Source organism: Carlito syrichta, unplaced genomic scaffold (assembly GCF_000164805.1).
Source record: "Carlito syrichta isolate Samal-C Ts95f unplaced genomic scaffold, Tarsius_syrichta-2.0.1 Scaffold287762, whole genome shotgun sequence".
NCBI lineage: Eukaryota > Metazoa > Chordata > Mammalia > Primates > Tarsiidae > Carlito > Carlito syrichta.
Window position 1 is genome coordinate 272,473 of NW_007231858.1, and position 16,884 is coordinate 289,356.

Consider the following 16,884-nt stretch of genomic DNA (forward strand, 5'->3'; position numbering starts at 1 on the left):
CCCGCGGCCCGCGGACCACTCGAGCTCCCGGCAGCCACCCCGCGCCGCACCACGTGACCCCGCCCCACGCCCCGCCTCCGTCCCGTGCGTCACCGGCTGGCCCCGCCAAGGTCTCCTCGCTATTGGTCTCTGCGGAGCGGAGGCTTTCTATTGGCTTAATCCCGGGGAAGGGGGCGGGCAATTGCGTGAGCGCGGTCGAAGTAGCGGTAGCCGGATCCTAGCACCCGGCCTGGCCACGGAGAGAAGGAACGGAATAAGGCCGGAAGCATCGGAAGTCACGTGCTGCCCGGGCTCCGCGAGTGATTGGCTTGGCGGGATGTGAATGATGCGGCTGTGATTGCTGAATTGTCTGGGCAGGTAAAAAAAGAACGCGATTTCTCCCCCTCCCGATTGTGTAGTCTCCAGTCCTGGCAGTTCTAGAGCGTTTTGCGCTGTGTGTCGGTTGCAGGAATGTAAAGCGCTCGCGACGTTGTGTCCCGAGTGCACCTGCCTGCTTCCAGTCCAAGGGATGCAGGAGAGATGCTCCGTGGCGTGCACTGTGGTGCAGTCATGCCACGGCCCGCGGGCGCAACTTAAAACATCGCAAGCCTCAGAAGTCTCGGTGTAGTCCTTCAGAGGGGTGTAGTGGCATGCGTGAAGCGGGGGGCTAAAAGGCGTTCAGTCATTCAGATGCATCCTGCGTGCAAGAATTTACTGCAGAATTCGCTATTGGAGCAATTAATGTATGGCCTGCTTCCAACAGAGATTCTGAAGCCCCTTCCAGAGCAAGCATCCGAAAGTAGCGTCTTGAGCATTTGATTGAGAAGACCGTGTCAAATTTGTGGATGGAAACTTTGGGATATTGTATTTTATTGTCCCCAGGGATATGCAAGTGATCGAGGTAGTTGGAGGAGCGGATTAAGATGAGAATGCAAGTTCTTGGAAACTGTTTATGGAATGAGTTTTTTTTCCACATATGATCAAGGTGTTGCTGACCTGCTTCTTAGCTAATTAAAAAAAAAAAAAGAGGAGGGATAACTGGTGGATTGTGTCTCTAACCAGTGGCCCTAGTGACACCAATAATGGCCCCTCAAGAAAGCTGGTCAGGGTTAGGAAGTCATTCAAAGTCAGTTATGTTACCCTGGACTAATAGACACCATCTTTGGTTCAGGGAAGTATATGGTTTGTTTTATTTTTTGTTTTTATTTTAGTCAGGGTCTCACTCTGTCACTCAGGCTAGAGTGCAGTGGCACAATCACGGCTCACCATAGCCTCGACTTTTTGGGCTCAGGTGATCATTCTGCTTCAGCTTCCCGACTAGCTGGAACCACAGGCCCGTGTTACCATGCCCAGCGAATTTTTTGATTTTTTTGTAGTGATGAGGTCTCACTGTGTTGCCCAGGCTGGTCTAGAACTCCTGGGCTCAAGCGATCCTCCTGCCTCAGCCTCCCAGTGTGCTGGGATTACAGGTGTCAGCTCCCACGCCCAGCCAGTATATGGCTTTTATTTCTTCCCTAAGATGAAAGGACAGGGAGTAAGGACTCTAGAAAAAGGTAACTGGTAAACCTTTTTTATTCACTGAATGCATGTAGATATTTTATTCATTGAATAAGCACCTGTTGAGTGCTACTTTGTGCCTGGCAGCATTCTAGATGCTGAGGTAGAGGGATGATCCAGGTAGATAGGATCCCTGCTTTCCTGGCATTTGCATTCTAATGGGCAAATAGGAAATAAAGAATAACCAAACATGGAAGTAAATAAGTTCTATGAAGATTATAACACAGGTCAGTGTTACGGGGAGGTGATGTTTGACCTGAGGGAGCTAGCCTCTCCATAGCATTCCAGGGAGCAGGAACAGCAAGTGCAAAGGCCATGAGGTAGGGACAGGCCCTGAGGAATAGAAGGGCCAGTGCGAGTAGAGGGAAGTGGTACTAAGGAGAGTGGAAGGAAATGAAGTTGGAGGCAGAGGAGGCTACATCAGGTGGAGCCTGTAGGCTGTAGACAGAGCTTGGGTCTTATTCCGATTGCAATGGGAAACCACTGATGGTCCAAAACATATTTACGGTATTCCTTAATCAGAACTCATAGCTTGACAATAGTATAAAATACATTAAGTGTCACAGAGAGGGATTGTTTTAAGACTACCCAGGGATAATGGGCAGATAGAAACATCGGCATGCAGCAGCCAACAGTGTCCTAAGACTTACGATCTGATTCTGGGCTTTGCAAGGACTATCACCCAAGTGTTCTGTTCCATCCAGGTTTGGAGTCTGGCAAGCTCCCCTGGCCTGTGCATCCCCCTGGAGAGGAAGAGGAGGGGGAGGCCTGTTTTCTCTGGATCCAGTGGTCACATCCCCATCAGAAGTCCTGAATGCCTACCTCAGGTGTCGTCAACATGGAGTTCTGAAGTCCGCGTGGCTCTTCACAGTGAATCAGGTGACATATCTCTAAGAGAATTTCCATCTTTATTACCACTTTATTAAATGTGAGAGCTGAAAGGAAGATTTGGGTTTGACTACTTCGCCCTTCCCATGTACCACATGGGGAATCTGAAGCCACAGCGAGGGCACTGATTTGCTGAAGGTCACACAGCAAGTTAGGGGCAGCATCAATTAGAATTGATTGAGTCTTTTTGCTGCACAGGTCACTGCTTCCTCCCCTCATATGAGGACTACTTCTGTCTCTGGGTCTCATCCTCCTCATCTGTGAAATGGGGTGAAAACACTTTGCTCATGGGATTGAATGTCAAATGAGGAGGGCATGGCATAAGAAGCTGAACCCTTCAGAGAACACTAGGGATGTCAGATGCAAGTAGCATTTGTTTACATTGACCTTGGCAATCTGACAGGTGGTGGGCGGGATGGGAGACTCTGGCTCACCATGTGTTGGGTTTCAGGTGTTAAGGAAGATGCAGAGACGCCACAGCAGCAACACGGATAACATTCCACCTGAAAGGTAAGCATCGCCTGGTTTTGTTCCATCTGAGGGTTCTGGGCTTCGGGTGGTGAGGGGCAACCCTGAACTGGATTGAATAATACCTACCTCTCAGAGTTAGTGGATAGAGTCACAGCAAAGCCTTATACAGAACATTCAATGCCTAATAGCTTGCTCTTGCTTTTATGGTGACAGGTAGTTCCCTTGAAATGTTATATCAATGATTGAACTTGTGGGATTTTAATGTATAATGGTGTCTTCGTCTGTTCAGTCTGCTATAACAAAAATAGCATAGACTGGGTGGCTAAAACAATGAACATTTATTTCTCACCGTTCTAGAGGGATAAGACCCCAGAACATTCAGTGTTGGTGAAGGGTTCGTAGATAGCCATTTTCTTACAGTGTCCTCACATGGTGAAGGGGTGAGGTGTCTCTCTTCTAAGGGAACTAATCATATTCATGAGGGCCTCATCTCATGACCTATACCCCACTTCCTGATACTGTCACATCAGGGGTTAAGTTTCAACAAATGAATCCACAGAGACACCAACATTCAGACCGTAACAATGAGAAGCCATGCAGAGAGGCTAGTAACATCAAAAGATGATTTTTATTGCTTCAATGTCCCAAGAGGAGGGGCTCAGGACATGCCGCACCACATGAGAATGAACTGAGTGAGGCCAGAAGCATGGGAAGTCACCTGCTGCCCGGGATCCATGAGCGATTGGCTTGGCAGGATGTGAATGATGCAGCCAAAGAACCCCCAGCATTGGTCAGGATGCAGAAAGGAGTGAGATGACAGCATAGGCCACAAGCTTTATTGTGTTTTCTACAGGGTTATTGAAACTAGCTTCAATAGTATCAACGGGCTCTGGGTTATCAGGTGGTCTCTAGTTGTTTTGTATCTGGCCCTGGGTAATTTAGGGCAGGAGAAATATTGGCTGCATGCGTAAAAGTTAGATGAAGGAGACGGTTGGGGTTATGGGCTGTGGATTGCAGGGACTATGGAGACAACTTTGGCCATTATGATTAATGGATGCCAAGTAGACAAATACAGAGTCTAAAGCAACACAGTTAAAACATTCATGAGTAGGAATTTCTATCTATTTAAACCCAAGAGAGTAGGCACCTGGGCGTCTTTTCTCAGGTTGGCACAGTCTCCAGCCCCAGAACCTTCCATGCTAACACGTACATCCAAGGAGCGGGCAGGCAAGCGACTCCTCCCTCGCATCCTACAGTGGGCCCCTTGAAACTTTGGGGTTGACCACAAACTTCCAAATAGTAGCCACTGGCCCCAACATCAGGGCTGAGCTTTGTGTTAAGCCTGCCTGTTCTGCAGGGAAGCTGATGACCCTTGGCCGAAATCCCAGCTCGGCCGCCTCCCACCTGTGGTGGCTTTGGTGAGCGGCTTCACCCCAGGTCTCAGCTTCTCCATCCATAAACAGCAGAAAATAAAAGTCAGAGTTGCTTATGGATGAGGAAAGAGTGTGAAAGTGTCCAAACACAGCATCTGGCTTATAGTGTGTGCCTGGTGGGGCTCTTCCAGGCTCTGAAGACAGCATGCCATCCGCTCTCCAGTGAGCCATGAGATCTTTCAGGGGCCGAGACCACAGCAGGAAAGTAGTGGCCGCCATGTTTTAAGCACTGACTCTGTGCTACTCTAGCATTAGTCTGATGAGATCAGGATTATTATTATACCCATCTTACAGATGAGGAAACTGAGGCTCAGAGAGGGAAACAAATCACCTAAAGTCACAGCCACGAAGTAGCAGGGCGAGATCTGGGCCCCAGACTATTTGTTCCCCAACATCTGTGCCTCTCAAGGTACCTCATTTTGGCTGCCACCTATCTGGGCAGATCCACATGTCCACCTGAGTTGCCTCAAGCTCTAGTCCTTAAATGGTTAAGTTGGAAGCACAGCCTCTGACTCCCTAAGGAACATCCTTTCCCGTTCAGGCTGATATCTCTCCTGGATGCAGGGGAGAGGCCCAGGGAAGGGAGGCCAGCTATAAACAGCTCCTTGGTGGGTTGAGTCTTGCCTGGCTGTGTGGAGGCCCCCTGAGCCCAGGGAACTCAGAGTGCTGGCAGGCTCAAGGGGAGGGGAGGGCTTTTAGGGCCCCTTGGGCGGCCAGGGAGGGAGAGTGGCCTCCTTGTAGGCCACCATGGGCACCTGCCAGGACTCTTGCTTTTGGAGCTGAGCTTCTTGAAGTGCAGAAAAAGCTCAAGGCCCCTTGAGGATCATAGCCATGGTGCTTGTTATTGTTGCCATTATTAATATTATCATTATTATTATCCAGAGCCCAAGGGAGGAGGACCACACATTTACTGGGCTTTCAGAGGCAGCAGGAATGGAGCCTGATGGGGGAGGGAAAGGAGGTATCCATCTTCAGTCTCCTGCCTCTCGCCAGGTTTATGGTTTCATACCTCCAGGGCCAGTTTGTGCAGCCAGAGAAGCCAATCCTGAGACTCCAGGCCTCATGCCCCCCTGCTGTGTTTCACAGGTATTCTGCAAGATGTTAATCAATCTTTCATCGATAAAAAGAATTCCATGGTTAAATAAGTTTAGGAAACACTGGATTTAAACACAAGTTAGTATTTTCAGTTGCAGGCCTTCTCAGAGTCTTAACATACCCATTGAGTGGGACAGTATTAATTGAGCATGTTCTTTGTGCCAGGTGTGTTGTGCTGCGTAGGAGAGGTTCTGTGGGAAGCAAACGGTCATGATCTTTGACCTCGTGGAACAAGGCCCAGTCTAAAGGTTTTGATTCAGTTGGTCTCCAGGGGGCTGAGGCATCTGTATTTTTCAAAAGCTCCTCCAAGTGATTGCACTGTGTGACCAGGGTTGAGAGTCACAGGTCTTGAGGGAAAGATAAGGAACCAAAGGACAACTGGGATCGACCCTGTACAGGTGACACGCGGGTGCCATGAGAACAGGGACAGGAGCCGTCATTGTGTGGGAGGGAAGGGAGTCTCTGAGGAAGAGACACTTTAGCTGCCATCTGATAGATGAGCGTATGCTACCTAGGCTGGGGGCAATCTCCGTGAAGGTGACAGCCTACAGTAGGAAGCCCTGAGGTAGTCAAGAAGGGAATTGGAGGGCTAAGTAATCGAGGAAGTCTGGCAGGCTCACCTGCCTGGGCCTCAGCTGCTTTATCAGTAAAATGGGAATGATATTTGTACCCGCCTTGAGGGTGTATCTGAGACTGCAGGAAGGAGTGTAGAGTGGGAAGCCCTTGGAGGGCTTTTCCTGGGAAAGTGATCAGGAGCCCCTGAAGTTATGGAAGCAAGCTATGTGGGTGCTCAAACCCCTGTGGCAGATGGCTGGTGCAGTTGACCCTCTGTATCTGCGGGTTTGGGTCCATGATCCAAAGTTGGTTGAGTATATTTTTAAAATATATCCTGGTCTCTGAGTTGATAACAGAGTAGATGGGATCAAGTGTGAAAGCAGAGTCAAACTTCCCTTGGAAGCTCTCTTCTGCTGCCATCTTGGCTGAATGATATCTAGCATACATTTATTAAGCATCTACTATGTGCCCTGAGTTGTGGGGTTCAGAAGGTGAATGAAACCCAGTTGCCATTTTCAGTAAGCTCGTGCTGTATCTGGAGTCCCTTGGGGTCTGTGGAGGTGCCTGCAGGGTGACAGACATCTTGTTCTCCCTCCTCCTCCACGACTCATGGCATGTACATCGGGCAGGTCAGCTCCACCATGTCTGGGTGTGGACTGAGTTTTCCCATAATAATTCCACTTGAAAAGAGGATGACCTCCCTTCCTTCCTTCCTTCCTCCCTCCTTCCCTTTCTCTCTTCCTTTCCTTCTTCCTCTACTATGTGCCAAGAACTATACTAGGCCTTGAAGCTGCAGAAATAAGTGTGTTTCTGGAGTCTGTCAGGTCATTCTTGCTGAAGTCTGTGGAAGTGGTAACCCAGTGAGAAGGAGACTGTTCACATCCTCCTCTCCTCAGTGATACTTCCATGGAAGGAGGGAGCAAGGATGAGAAACCAAGAAAGAGACACAAGGCCGATGAAGGAATATGAGAGAAATTCAGAAAACATCAAGAAGACTTGCTGGCAACGTGAACTGATAGAATTACACCAGATTATTATTCTGTACTTGTGCTAAAAACCTCTAATTAGAGCACTCTCATTGTACACACGGTTGAACTAGGCTCAGGTTTAAGTCTAAGATGAGGCTGAAACGTGGATACCGGAGGAGACTAAAAGCTACTTTGTCAGATGTCAGGAGAAAATGTAAAGACAATTCAGAAGTTTCAGACTTCCTCTCCTGTCTTCACATGTGTGGTTAAACTGGCTTCCAACAAGGGCCGAGAGAGAGAGAGAGAGAGAGAGAGAAGAAGAGAGAGAGAGAGAGGGAGAAGAAGAGAGAGAGAGAGAGGGAGAAGAAGAGAGAGAGAGAGAGAGAGAGAGAGAGAGAGAGGAAGAGAAAGAAAGAGAGGAAGAGGATGGACCCAAGAGGAGAAAGATGGCATCCGGAACTCTAGGACATGGTGTTTATGGGAAATCGCACCCAGTTCTGGCCTCTCCATTCCCAGAAGGGTTACTGGGCTCTCCATTCCCAGAAGGGTTAATGGGCTCTCTGCTCTTCTAGCTGAGAACCTTTGCCTTATTCCAACCCAAGATCCCCTTGCTTGGAACTAGCAAAAGCAATTCGGCCCTGGAGGTCTTCTGTAGGAATTTGAGATTAATAGCTCCCATACATTGAGCACCTGTTATTGCAAAGGGTATTTTAAATTTGATCCCCCACCCCTGGGAATTCTATGCAGGAATGTTATTTATACTCATTTTTCAGGTGTGAAAACTGAGCAAGGAGAATGAAGGCCCCTAGAAAGGGTGGAGTTGGGCTTAGAATGTGGGCCTTTCTACTAAGTCTTCTACCAGCTGTGTCCAAGACTGGCCTCTCTGGGGAACTGGGTGTCCTTGAACTTGAGGATTCCAGAACCAGGGGTCCTTCCTTGGGTTCCTGATTCTATGCTAGAATCACAGAATCCTGTGCTCCCTATTCAGTGAAAAGTGGTGGTCAAAAGAGTTAGCTCTGGGGCTCCTCTACCTGATTTTCCCCTGGCTCCACTGCTTACCAGCTCTGTGACTCTGGACAACTTACTTTCTCAGATCTCAGTTTCTTTATCTGTAAGGTGGGGATATTAGTAGGACCTAATCCCAGGGTTGATAGTAGGATTTAATACGTTAATCAAAGTAAAGCACTCAGAAAAGTATCTGACACAGGGTGAGTTTCAATAAAGGCTATGACCCTTTTGCTATTATTATTTGTATTAGTTTTAGGGCTACCCTGACATGGCATCACACACTGGGGGTGCTTAAATGGCAGAAGTTTCTTTTCTCACAGTTGCAGCGGCTGGCAGTCCAAGTTCAAGGTGCTGGCAGGATTGGCCTCTCTCCTTGGCTTATAGACGGCCACCTTCCTCATTTCTTCAGAGAATCTTCTCTCTGTACCTGTCTGTGTCCTGTTCTCTCCTTCTAAGGACACCAATCCTTTTGGTATTAGAGCCCACACTGATGACCTCATTTGAACTCTGTCACCTCTTTAAGGACCCTAAATCTAAATAAGGTCACATTCTGAGGTCCTGAGGGTTAGGACTTCAGGATATGAGTTTGAGGAGGGACACAGTTCAGCTCATAACTTTTTTTTTTTTTTGAGTCAGAGTCTCACTCTGTTACCCAGGCTTGAATGCAGTGACCTGATCCCAGCTCATGGCAGCCTCCACCTTCTGATCTGGCGATCCTTCTGCCTTAGCCTCCTGAGTAGCTGGAACTACAGGCGCGCATCACCATGCCCAGCTAATTTCTTATTTTTGCAGCGACAAGGTCTGGCTGTGTTGCCCAGGCTGGTCTGGGACGCCGGGCTCAAACAACCCTCCCACCTCAGCCTCCCAAAGTGCTAGGATTACAGGCATGAGCCACTGTGCCCAGCCATAACTCTTGATGTTATTCGCCTCCATTCCCCACTGGGGTCCTGTCTGTGTGTCCACCTGACTTGGCAGGGCTTCTCTTCCCCCAGAAACCGCAGCCAGGCGCACAGCTCCGAGGCCAGTGTGGATGAGGGCGGCGTCTTCGAGAGTCTGAAGGCAGAAGCGGCCTCCCCGCCCGCGCTCTTCTCCGGCCTCGCAGGCAGCCTCCCCGCCAGCCCGTTCCCGTCCAGCCTGGTGCTGGGGTCCTCGGCCGGAGGCGGGGACGTGTTGATCCAGATGCCGGCGTCCCGGGAGGAGGGAGGGGGCCGGGGCGAGGGAGGCGCCTACCACCACCGCCAGCCCCACCACCATTTCCACCACAGCAGCCACCGCGGGAGCTCCCTGCTGCAGCACGTGGGCGGGGACCACCGCGGGCACTCCGAGGAGGGGGGCGACGAGCAGCCGGGGACGCCCGCCCCCGCCCTGTCCGAGCTGAAGGCTGTGATCTGCTGGCTGCAGAAAGGCCTGCCCTTCATCCTGATCCTCCTGGCCAAGCTGTGCTTCCAGCATAAGCTCGGTGAGTCTGAGTCCGGGAGAGGTGGGTGTTGGAGCCTGGGGCTTCCCCCTGGGGGTCCCCGAGGCCCACGGGGTGGAGGACTCCCGATCCCAAGCCCCAGGGGAAGCAGCAGAGGCCATCATGGTGCAAGGGGTCTTCAGGGTATAGAATTCTGAGTCAGACCTGGGTTCAAATCCCAGTAAGTAGCCATGGGACTTTAGGCAAGTCACTTCTTATGGGAGCCTTAGGTTTCTCATCTGTCTAGTAAGGGTTGTGATTGAAACTTCCCCATGTTGGCTGGTATTTTAATGTATGTCATTATTGACATACATTAAAATACTTAGCAGAGAGCTTGGCACATAGCAAATATTCAACAAATGCTACTATTGTCATTATTATTAGGAAATAAGAGTAAGTGATTAGCCTAGTATCTGACACATATCTAACATTCAATAAATGCACATCTGACACATATTTAACATTCAATAAATGCACATCCCAGTGCTTTGGGAGGCTGAGGCAGGAGGATCCTCTGAGGCGAGGAGGTCGAGACCAGCCTGGGCAACATAGTGAGACTTTGTCTCTACAAAAAAAAATATTTTAAAGACCAGGGGTGGTAGCATGCACTTGTAATCCTATCTACTCAAGAGGCCAAGGCAGATCGCCTTAGCCCAGGAGGTTGAGGCTGCCGTGAGCTGTGACCGCACCACTGCACTCCAGCCTGGGTGACAAAGCAAGATCCTGTCTCTAAAAAGTGAAAAGAGGAAGGTTTTTCTTAGCTTGTTGGTTGATGTGAAAGAGTAGCGGGTGACAACAAAGCTCAGACTGTGTGGATGTGAACCCCAGTTCTGCCCCTTCCTAGCAGTGTGACACTGGGTGTATTACTTAACCTCTCTGTGCCTCAGTGTCATCATCTATAAAGTTGGGGTATCATTGTATATACTTACTGGGATCACAGGGCCTGGCCAAGGGTAAATTCTATGCAAGTGTGCATTGTTATTGTTATAATCATTATTGACATACATTAAAATACTTAGCAGAGAGCTTGGCACATAGCAAATATTCAGCAAATGCTACTATTGTCATTAGTATTAGGAAGTAAGAGTAAGTGATTAGCCTAGTATATAACACATATTTAACATTCAATAAATGGTCTCTAGGCCTGGCATGGTGACTGACACCTGTAATCCCTGTACTTTGGGAGGTCAAGGCAGGATGGTCACTTGAGGCCAGGAGTTCGAGACCAGCCTGGGCAACACAGCGATACCCCTGTCTCTACAAAAAATTAACAAGTCAGCCAGGCATGGTGGTGCACACCTGTAGTCCCAGTTATTCAGGAGCCTGAGGTGGAAGCATCGCCTGAGCCCAGGAGGTTGAGGCTGTGGTGAGCCAGGATCATGCCACTGCACTCCAGCCAGGGTGACAGAGTGAGACCCTCAAATCTAAATAAATAACCTGTTGTTACTGTTATTGTTGTTACTTTTTATTAATAGATTATGAGTTACTGTGCCCTGCAGGGCTTGTAGGCTGTTTTGGTCCTGCAGTAGGAATGAAGGCAAGAATGATCTCGTGGCCTGTTGCCTTCCATAGAAGCATCCAGAAGAGATTAGGCCAAGTTCTATTTATCTTCCCTTCTCTGGTGAGTTCCAACCAACTCGATCACTCTGCCTTCCTTGCTGGTGTGCTGCCATGTCAGCCCCATCCCTTTTAAAATTTTATTTTATTTTTCTATCACTTTTGTAGAAAGAAAGTCTTACTCTGTCTTCAAGGCTGGAGTGCATTGGTGCTATCATAGCTCACTGCAGCCTCGAGCTCCTGGGCCCAAGTGATTCTCCCACCTCAGCCTCCCAAGTAGCTGGAACTACAGTCACACCACCATGCCTGACTAATTTTTTTATTTGTTTATTTTTTGTAGAGTCGGGGTCTCGCTATATTGCCCAGGCTAGCCCATTTCTATTCCTAAAAGCGGAAGCTGACATGTTTCTCCTTACCATAAATTCTGACAAACTTACAGCTAAGTTTTATTTGCCAGTAAGTTCATTTTCTTTTTCATTTGACAGAGTTTTTTTGTTTTTTAATCAAAGAAGGAAGTAGAAAAAAAGGACATTAGGGTTTCGAGTTCTTTTTTATATGTTTTCAGTGAAGAAATACGTCCTTTACAAAGTAGCTCTGGGAGAATATCTGGAGTGCAAGTACTTCTTACAAGAGTAAGTGAACTTCAACACCATGAGAAAACAAAATCCTGTCCCCAAGTAGCAAAAAGCAGGAACTGAAAAGTATCGTGCAGGGCTGGAGAAGTATCGTGCAGGGCTAGCAGATTAGGAGACTGAGGTGAAAGGATTGCCTGAGCTCACAGGTTCAAGACCAGCCTGGGCAACTTGGCGAGACCTCATCTCTACAATAAATTAAAAAGTTAGCCGGGTGTGATGCCTGTAGTTCCAGCTACTTGGAAGGCTGAGGCAAAAGGATCACCTCGAGACTGCGGTGGCCATGAGTGTGCCCACTGCAATCCAACCTGGGTGACAGAGTGAGACTTCAACTCAAAAAAAAAAAAGGAAAAAGAAAAGTATTGTTCAGGGAGGATTCCAGGATTGTAGCTTGACAAACAGTGTCTATGAAATGCCTTTTGGAAGAACATTCCATTTCATTCTCGTATCTGCCTGGGTCCTATTTTTCTGTTAGCTGGGATTTTTTTCCCCCTTGAACACCGAACTTTAATTCCTTATGGTGTGGTAGTCTTCTTTTACATTTGCTTTTATTACAAATAATACACTTCAGATCCTTTTTGAGAGTGGAAATACCAGTAGATCAGGCGTGGTGTCTCATGCCTGTAACCCAGCACTTTGGGAGACCAAGGTGGGAGGAGTGCTTGAGCTCAGGAGTTTAAGACCAGGCTAGGCAACACAGAGGGACTGCATCTCTATAAAAAAATCAAAAAATTAGCCAGGTATGATGGTGCACAACTGCAGTCGTAGCTACTCGGGAGGCTGAAAGTGAAGGTCACCTGAGCCCAGGAGGTTAAGGCTGCAGTGAGCCGTGATTGTACCACTGCACTCCAGCCTGGGCGACAGAGTGAGACCGCAAGTCAAAAAAAAGGAAATACTAACAGGTTCCATGTACTAATAGCTAGGGGTTCTAATCTACAAGCATTATTCCTCCATGAGGTACATACTGTTGTCGCTCTATCCATTTTACAGATAAGGAAACTGGGGCTCGGAGAGGTGCAGTGACTCACCCAAGCTCACACAGGGAGGAGTTGGCAGAGCTGGGATTTGAGCCCAGAATGCACAGCCCATGCACCAAACCCGGTGCTGTAAAGTATCCCCACAGGGGCCCAAATCCTAAGTCAGAATGGCTCAGGGTTCCCAGTAATTTACATGGCAGCTTAAATTTCCCAGAGGTAGGATTTTCTTTTCTGTCAAATCCAAGGGAACCAGGGATGTGTCTTTTTCCAATATTGCTCACAGTCTTGAGCAAGGCCAGCTGAGTTTGAGTGGGTGACGCCGGGCCCCCCTCTGTCCTGCAGGCATCGCTGTGTGCATCGGGATGGCCAGCACCTTCGCATACGCCAACTCTACGCTCCGAGAACAGGTGTCTCTGAAGGTGAGGCCCCTGGCCAGTGAGTCTCCTGTGGCTGTCACCGCAGATGACCAAAGACTTCGTGGCTAACAGCCATGCACATTGATTGTCTTACAGTCCTGCAGGTCAGAAGCCTGATGTGGGTCTCTCTGGGCTAAGACAAAGGCATGGACAGGGCTGCTTTCCTTCTGGAGGCCCTGGGGGTGTCTCTGTCCCTGCCTTTTCCGGGGTCTTCAGGTCACCCACATTCTCGGGCTCGTGTTCCCTTCCTCCTTCCTTGAGCCAACAACCTTGCATCTCTGTGACCATCCTTCCATGGTCTCATCTCCCCAAACTCTCCTCTTCTGCCTCCTCTTCCACTTAGGGTCCCTGTGGTCACTTTGGGCCCACCTGGGTGATCCAGGCTCCTCTCGCATCTCAGAGTCCTCTGATTTGCAACCTTAGTTCCCTGCAGCCTTAACTCCTCTTTGTCTTGTAACCTGACATAGTCCCAGATCCCAGGGATTAGGATGTGGACATCTCTGGGAGGCCATTCTTCTCTGGGTGATCCCCGGATGTTCCACTTTCCCCCAGCCTCCATACAGCCTAGCCACTCACTTCCAACAGCTGTATCCCTCCATGTGCTCCTAGGCCAATCCCATTACCCTCCAGGTGTTAGTTCACTGCATCCCACACTCCTGGTTGAAGCTATCCCGTTGCCACTGCTGGGTGGACCTATAGCTTCCCCCCACCTCCCTGAGCATCCTCTAGGTCTGCTGAGCACTAACAATGTTTGTGCCTGGCACAGTGCTGAGCCCCTTGGACATCTCAGTGGATTCACCCTAGCAACAGGGAAGGAGGCAGAATCATTCTCAACTCATTTCCCAGAGAGGAAAGATGACTCAGAGACACAAAATTCCTTGCCTGAGGTCACACAGCTGGTGCAAGTGGTAGCATCAGGATTTGAACCCAGGCAGTTGAGCCCAGAGTTTGTGCTCATTCCAGGTTCCAATCCCAGGTCCTCTGCCTTCCTGCAGGTCCTCGATGAGGTGATATTGGCCCCAGGTGCCACCTCTGGAAAAGGTCCTATTCATACCAACTCCTAGACTTGTCAGGAAGATTAGATGAGACAGTACATAGAAGGTGTTTTGCATGGTGCCTGGCATATAGGATACATCTGAGTTATTTTTTAAAAGCCTGTGCTTTTTACCGTGCAGGTGACCCCATAACAATGTCCATCTTCTCTGAGCCTTTGATAGCATCATCTGCTTTCTCAAAAGCACTTGGGCCTCCAACGCAGAAGGCTGCTCAGTCTCCATCTACACGTGCACATTGAGGTCCAGAGTTGAGGACAGAGCCAGAGGTTCTTCTTCACCCTTGGTCTCATCTTCTTAATGCACACCCACTTCTAATGCTATTAAAACAGTGGGAGGGTTTGAGACCTAGCTCTCTCTCAAATATAGGAACATCCAGAGGGTACCTTGACTGGAATTTTAGGGGGTAAGAAGATGTCTGGATCTGCAGACAGGCCTCCAGGAATCCTTGCAACCTGTGAAGACAGGGAACCTTTTGCCTGTCTGTGTGTATTTTCTGTGAAGGTGGGTCTGCCTGACCTCAGTAAGCTTAGACATCTCAGCTAATTCCTGGAGAGCTCTTTGTCCTGCAGATGCTGTCGTCTAGGGGCATGGCTAATGCCTGTTCCACCTTTGTTTTGGACTTACAGAGAATTAAACTGGGATCTATTATTTATTGGGGTAAAAAGGGCTGCCAAGTAGATTAATCACATTGATAAGAGCAGCTGGTTGGGTGGAGGTGGTTTCTAGCATCGTTAACCTTGACCGCTCCTGGAATAATGGGTGGATGGAGATGCATCTGTCTCGTCCACTCTCTGGAAATGTGCGTCGTAACAGTACGTGGGGCGCTGAGCTGTGTCTGGAGACAGTGTGTATTGAGCATTTACCGAAACCGCAGGAAGGTTACACTGGGAAAGTTATGACCTCATCTTGTTCCAGCAACACAGTCACTCCAGTCCAGGAAAACACAAGCTTTTGAGAATCACCAGCAGAGGGGTCTGCTTGTGTCTTCTAGGGTACACAGACAGGAACACACCCCTCTGTACCTCCTTTGGACATTTCCCAAGATTGCGGCTCAGGCCACGAAGATGCCAGAAAACAACAAACTGACATCTTCCAGTTTGTGGTGCTGAGGAATAAATAGGAATGAGGCTAAAGAAAGAGAAATGGGCCTGGCGTGGTAGGTCACGCCTGTCATCCCAGCACTTTGGGAGGCCAAGGCAGGAGGATCACTTGATCCCAGGAGTTCGAGACCAACAGGACAGTATAGTAAGAACTTGTCTCTGTAAAAAATCAAAAAATTAGCTGGGCATGGTGGCATATTCCAGCTACTCAGGAGGCTGAGGCGAAAAACCAAAGGGGGTCAAGACTGCAGTGATCCATGACTATCTTGTCTGTCCACTCCAGCCTGGGTGACAGAGTGAGACCCTGACTCAAAAAAAAGAGAGAAAGAAAGAAATTATGCTGGATTTGAAGGGCCGTAACAGTCAGACATACAAGTTTGGATATAATCTTTTCAGTGTGGCCCGCCACTGAATGGTCAGTCTGGAACAGTGGCTCAGAAGTCTGTGCCAGAAAATATGACAGCAGAAATCTCCAGCCTCTAGATCTGAGTCTACTGTTGGATTGTAAACTCTTAATATTCGGTCCTACCCCTTTGTGAGCCTGAAATAGGGGTCCGTACAAGACTGACTATTTGCATTCAAAAACTTGACTTAATCCTTAAAAACACCCCCATTTTCAAACAAGGACATTGAGGCTTAAAGCACATGCCCTTGAACAAGGGTTTGCTCACCTCTGTGCCTTAATTCCTCACAGCATTTTATGTGCTTTAATTCTCACATTTAAGTCTCAGTCTGTGGAGACTAAGATATACCCATTTTACAGCAGAGGAAGGGGAAATGCAAAGAGTTTAAGTGATTTGCCTGAGGTTAGATGGCTCCCACCCAGCTGGCTGAGGCTTTGAATGTAGGCCATCCAGGTCCCAAGTCTTTGCTGTGAACCACGGTGCTCTCTAGTCTTTCTGGATCGCTCTCCAAACAGGTTCCCACCATTCTCTCGCGTTCTCTATGACCATCCCTTGAATCCCAGTGAGATGGAAAAGTGCCCGTGCCCTGCCTTCCGTCTTCAGCACCACATCCTCCAAAACACTGTCAGAGTGAAAAGGCGCCTTTCATCAAGGAACATTCTGGAAGGTTCTGCAGTGTGCCTTTGGTATCACAAATCTCTTGCTTCGTCTCCAGGAGAAGAGGTCCGTGCTGGTCATCTTGTGGATCTTGGCCTTTCTGGCAGGCAACACCCTGTACGTGCTTTATACGTTCAGCTCTCAGCAACTGTACAACAGGTGAGCCTGGGAGTCAAACTTCTGCAGTGGGGAAGTGGGGGGCTTGGTTGAGCTTGAGGTACACACTCCTTCCCGTGAGAAGGATTCCGCTGCTCTGTGTCATGTGGTAACTCCCACATTCCACCATGCTGTTGTTGTACACATGGCCCAAGCGGCATTCTCTAGTAAAAACTATTGCAAGTCACATGGGTACATTGACATTTTCTAGTTGCCATAATCAGAAAAAAAAAAAGAAGCCAGGCTTGGTGGCTCAGCCTGTAATCCTGCGCCTTTGGGAGGCTGAGGTGAGTGGATTGCCTGAGCCTGCGGGTTCGAAACCCGCCTGGGCAACTTGGTGAGACCTCATCTCTACAATAAATCAAAAATTAGCCGGGCATGGTAGTGCGCACCTGTAGTTCCAGCTACTTTAGAAGGCTGAGGCGGAAGGATCACCGGAGCCCAGCAGGTCGAGGCTGCAGTGGCCGGGAGTGGCTATTGCACTCCAGTCTGGGCGACAGAGTGAGACTCGAACTCAAAA

At 48.9% G+C, this 16,884-nt stretch overlaps 1 protein-coding gene across 1 annotated transcript in view; it reads left to right on the forward strand.

Annotated features, from left to right (window-relative positions):
• Nucleotides 1–346: 346 nt before the first annotated feature.
• The window catches only part of RNFT2 (ring finger protein, transmembrane 2), a gene marked incomplete at its 5' end in the record, with an annotated part of 87,510 nt that continues 70,972 nt past the window's right edge, over nt 347–16,884 (forward strand). Inside the window, 6 exons of the mRNA XM_008052991.2 lie at nt 347–357; nt 2,241–2,415; nt 2,876–2,934; nt 8,947–9,413; nt 12,919–12,995; nt 16,267–16,367. Coding sequence (XP_008051182.2) covers nt 347–357; nt 2,241–2,415; nt 2,876–2,934; nt 8,947–9,413; nt 12,919–12,995; nt 16,267–16,367 — 890 coding nt within the window. The remainder of the gene's footprint in view (nt 358–2,240; nt 2,416–2,875; nt 2,935–8,946; nt 9,414–12,918; nt 12,996–16,266; nt 16,368–16,884) is intronic.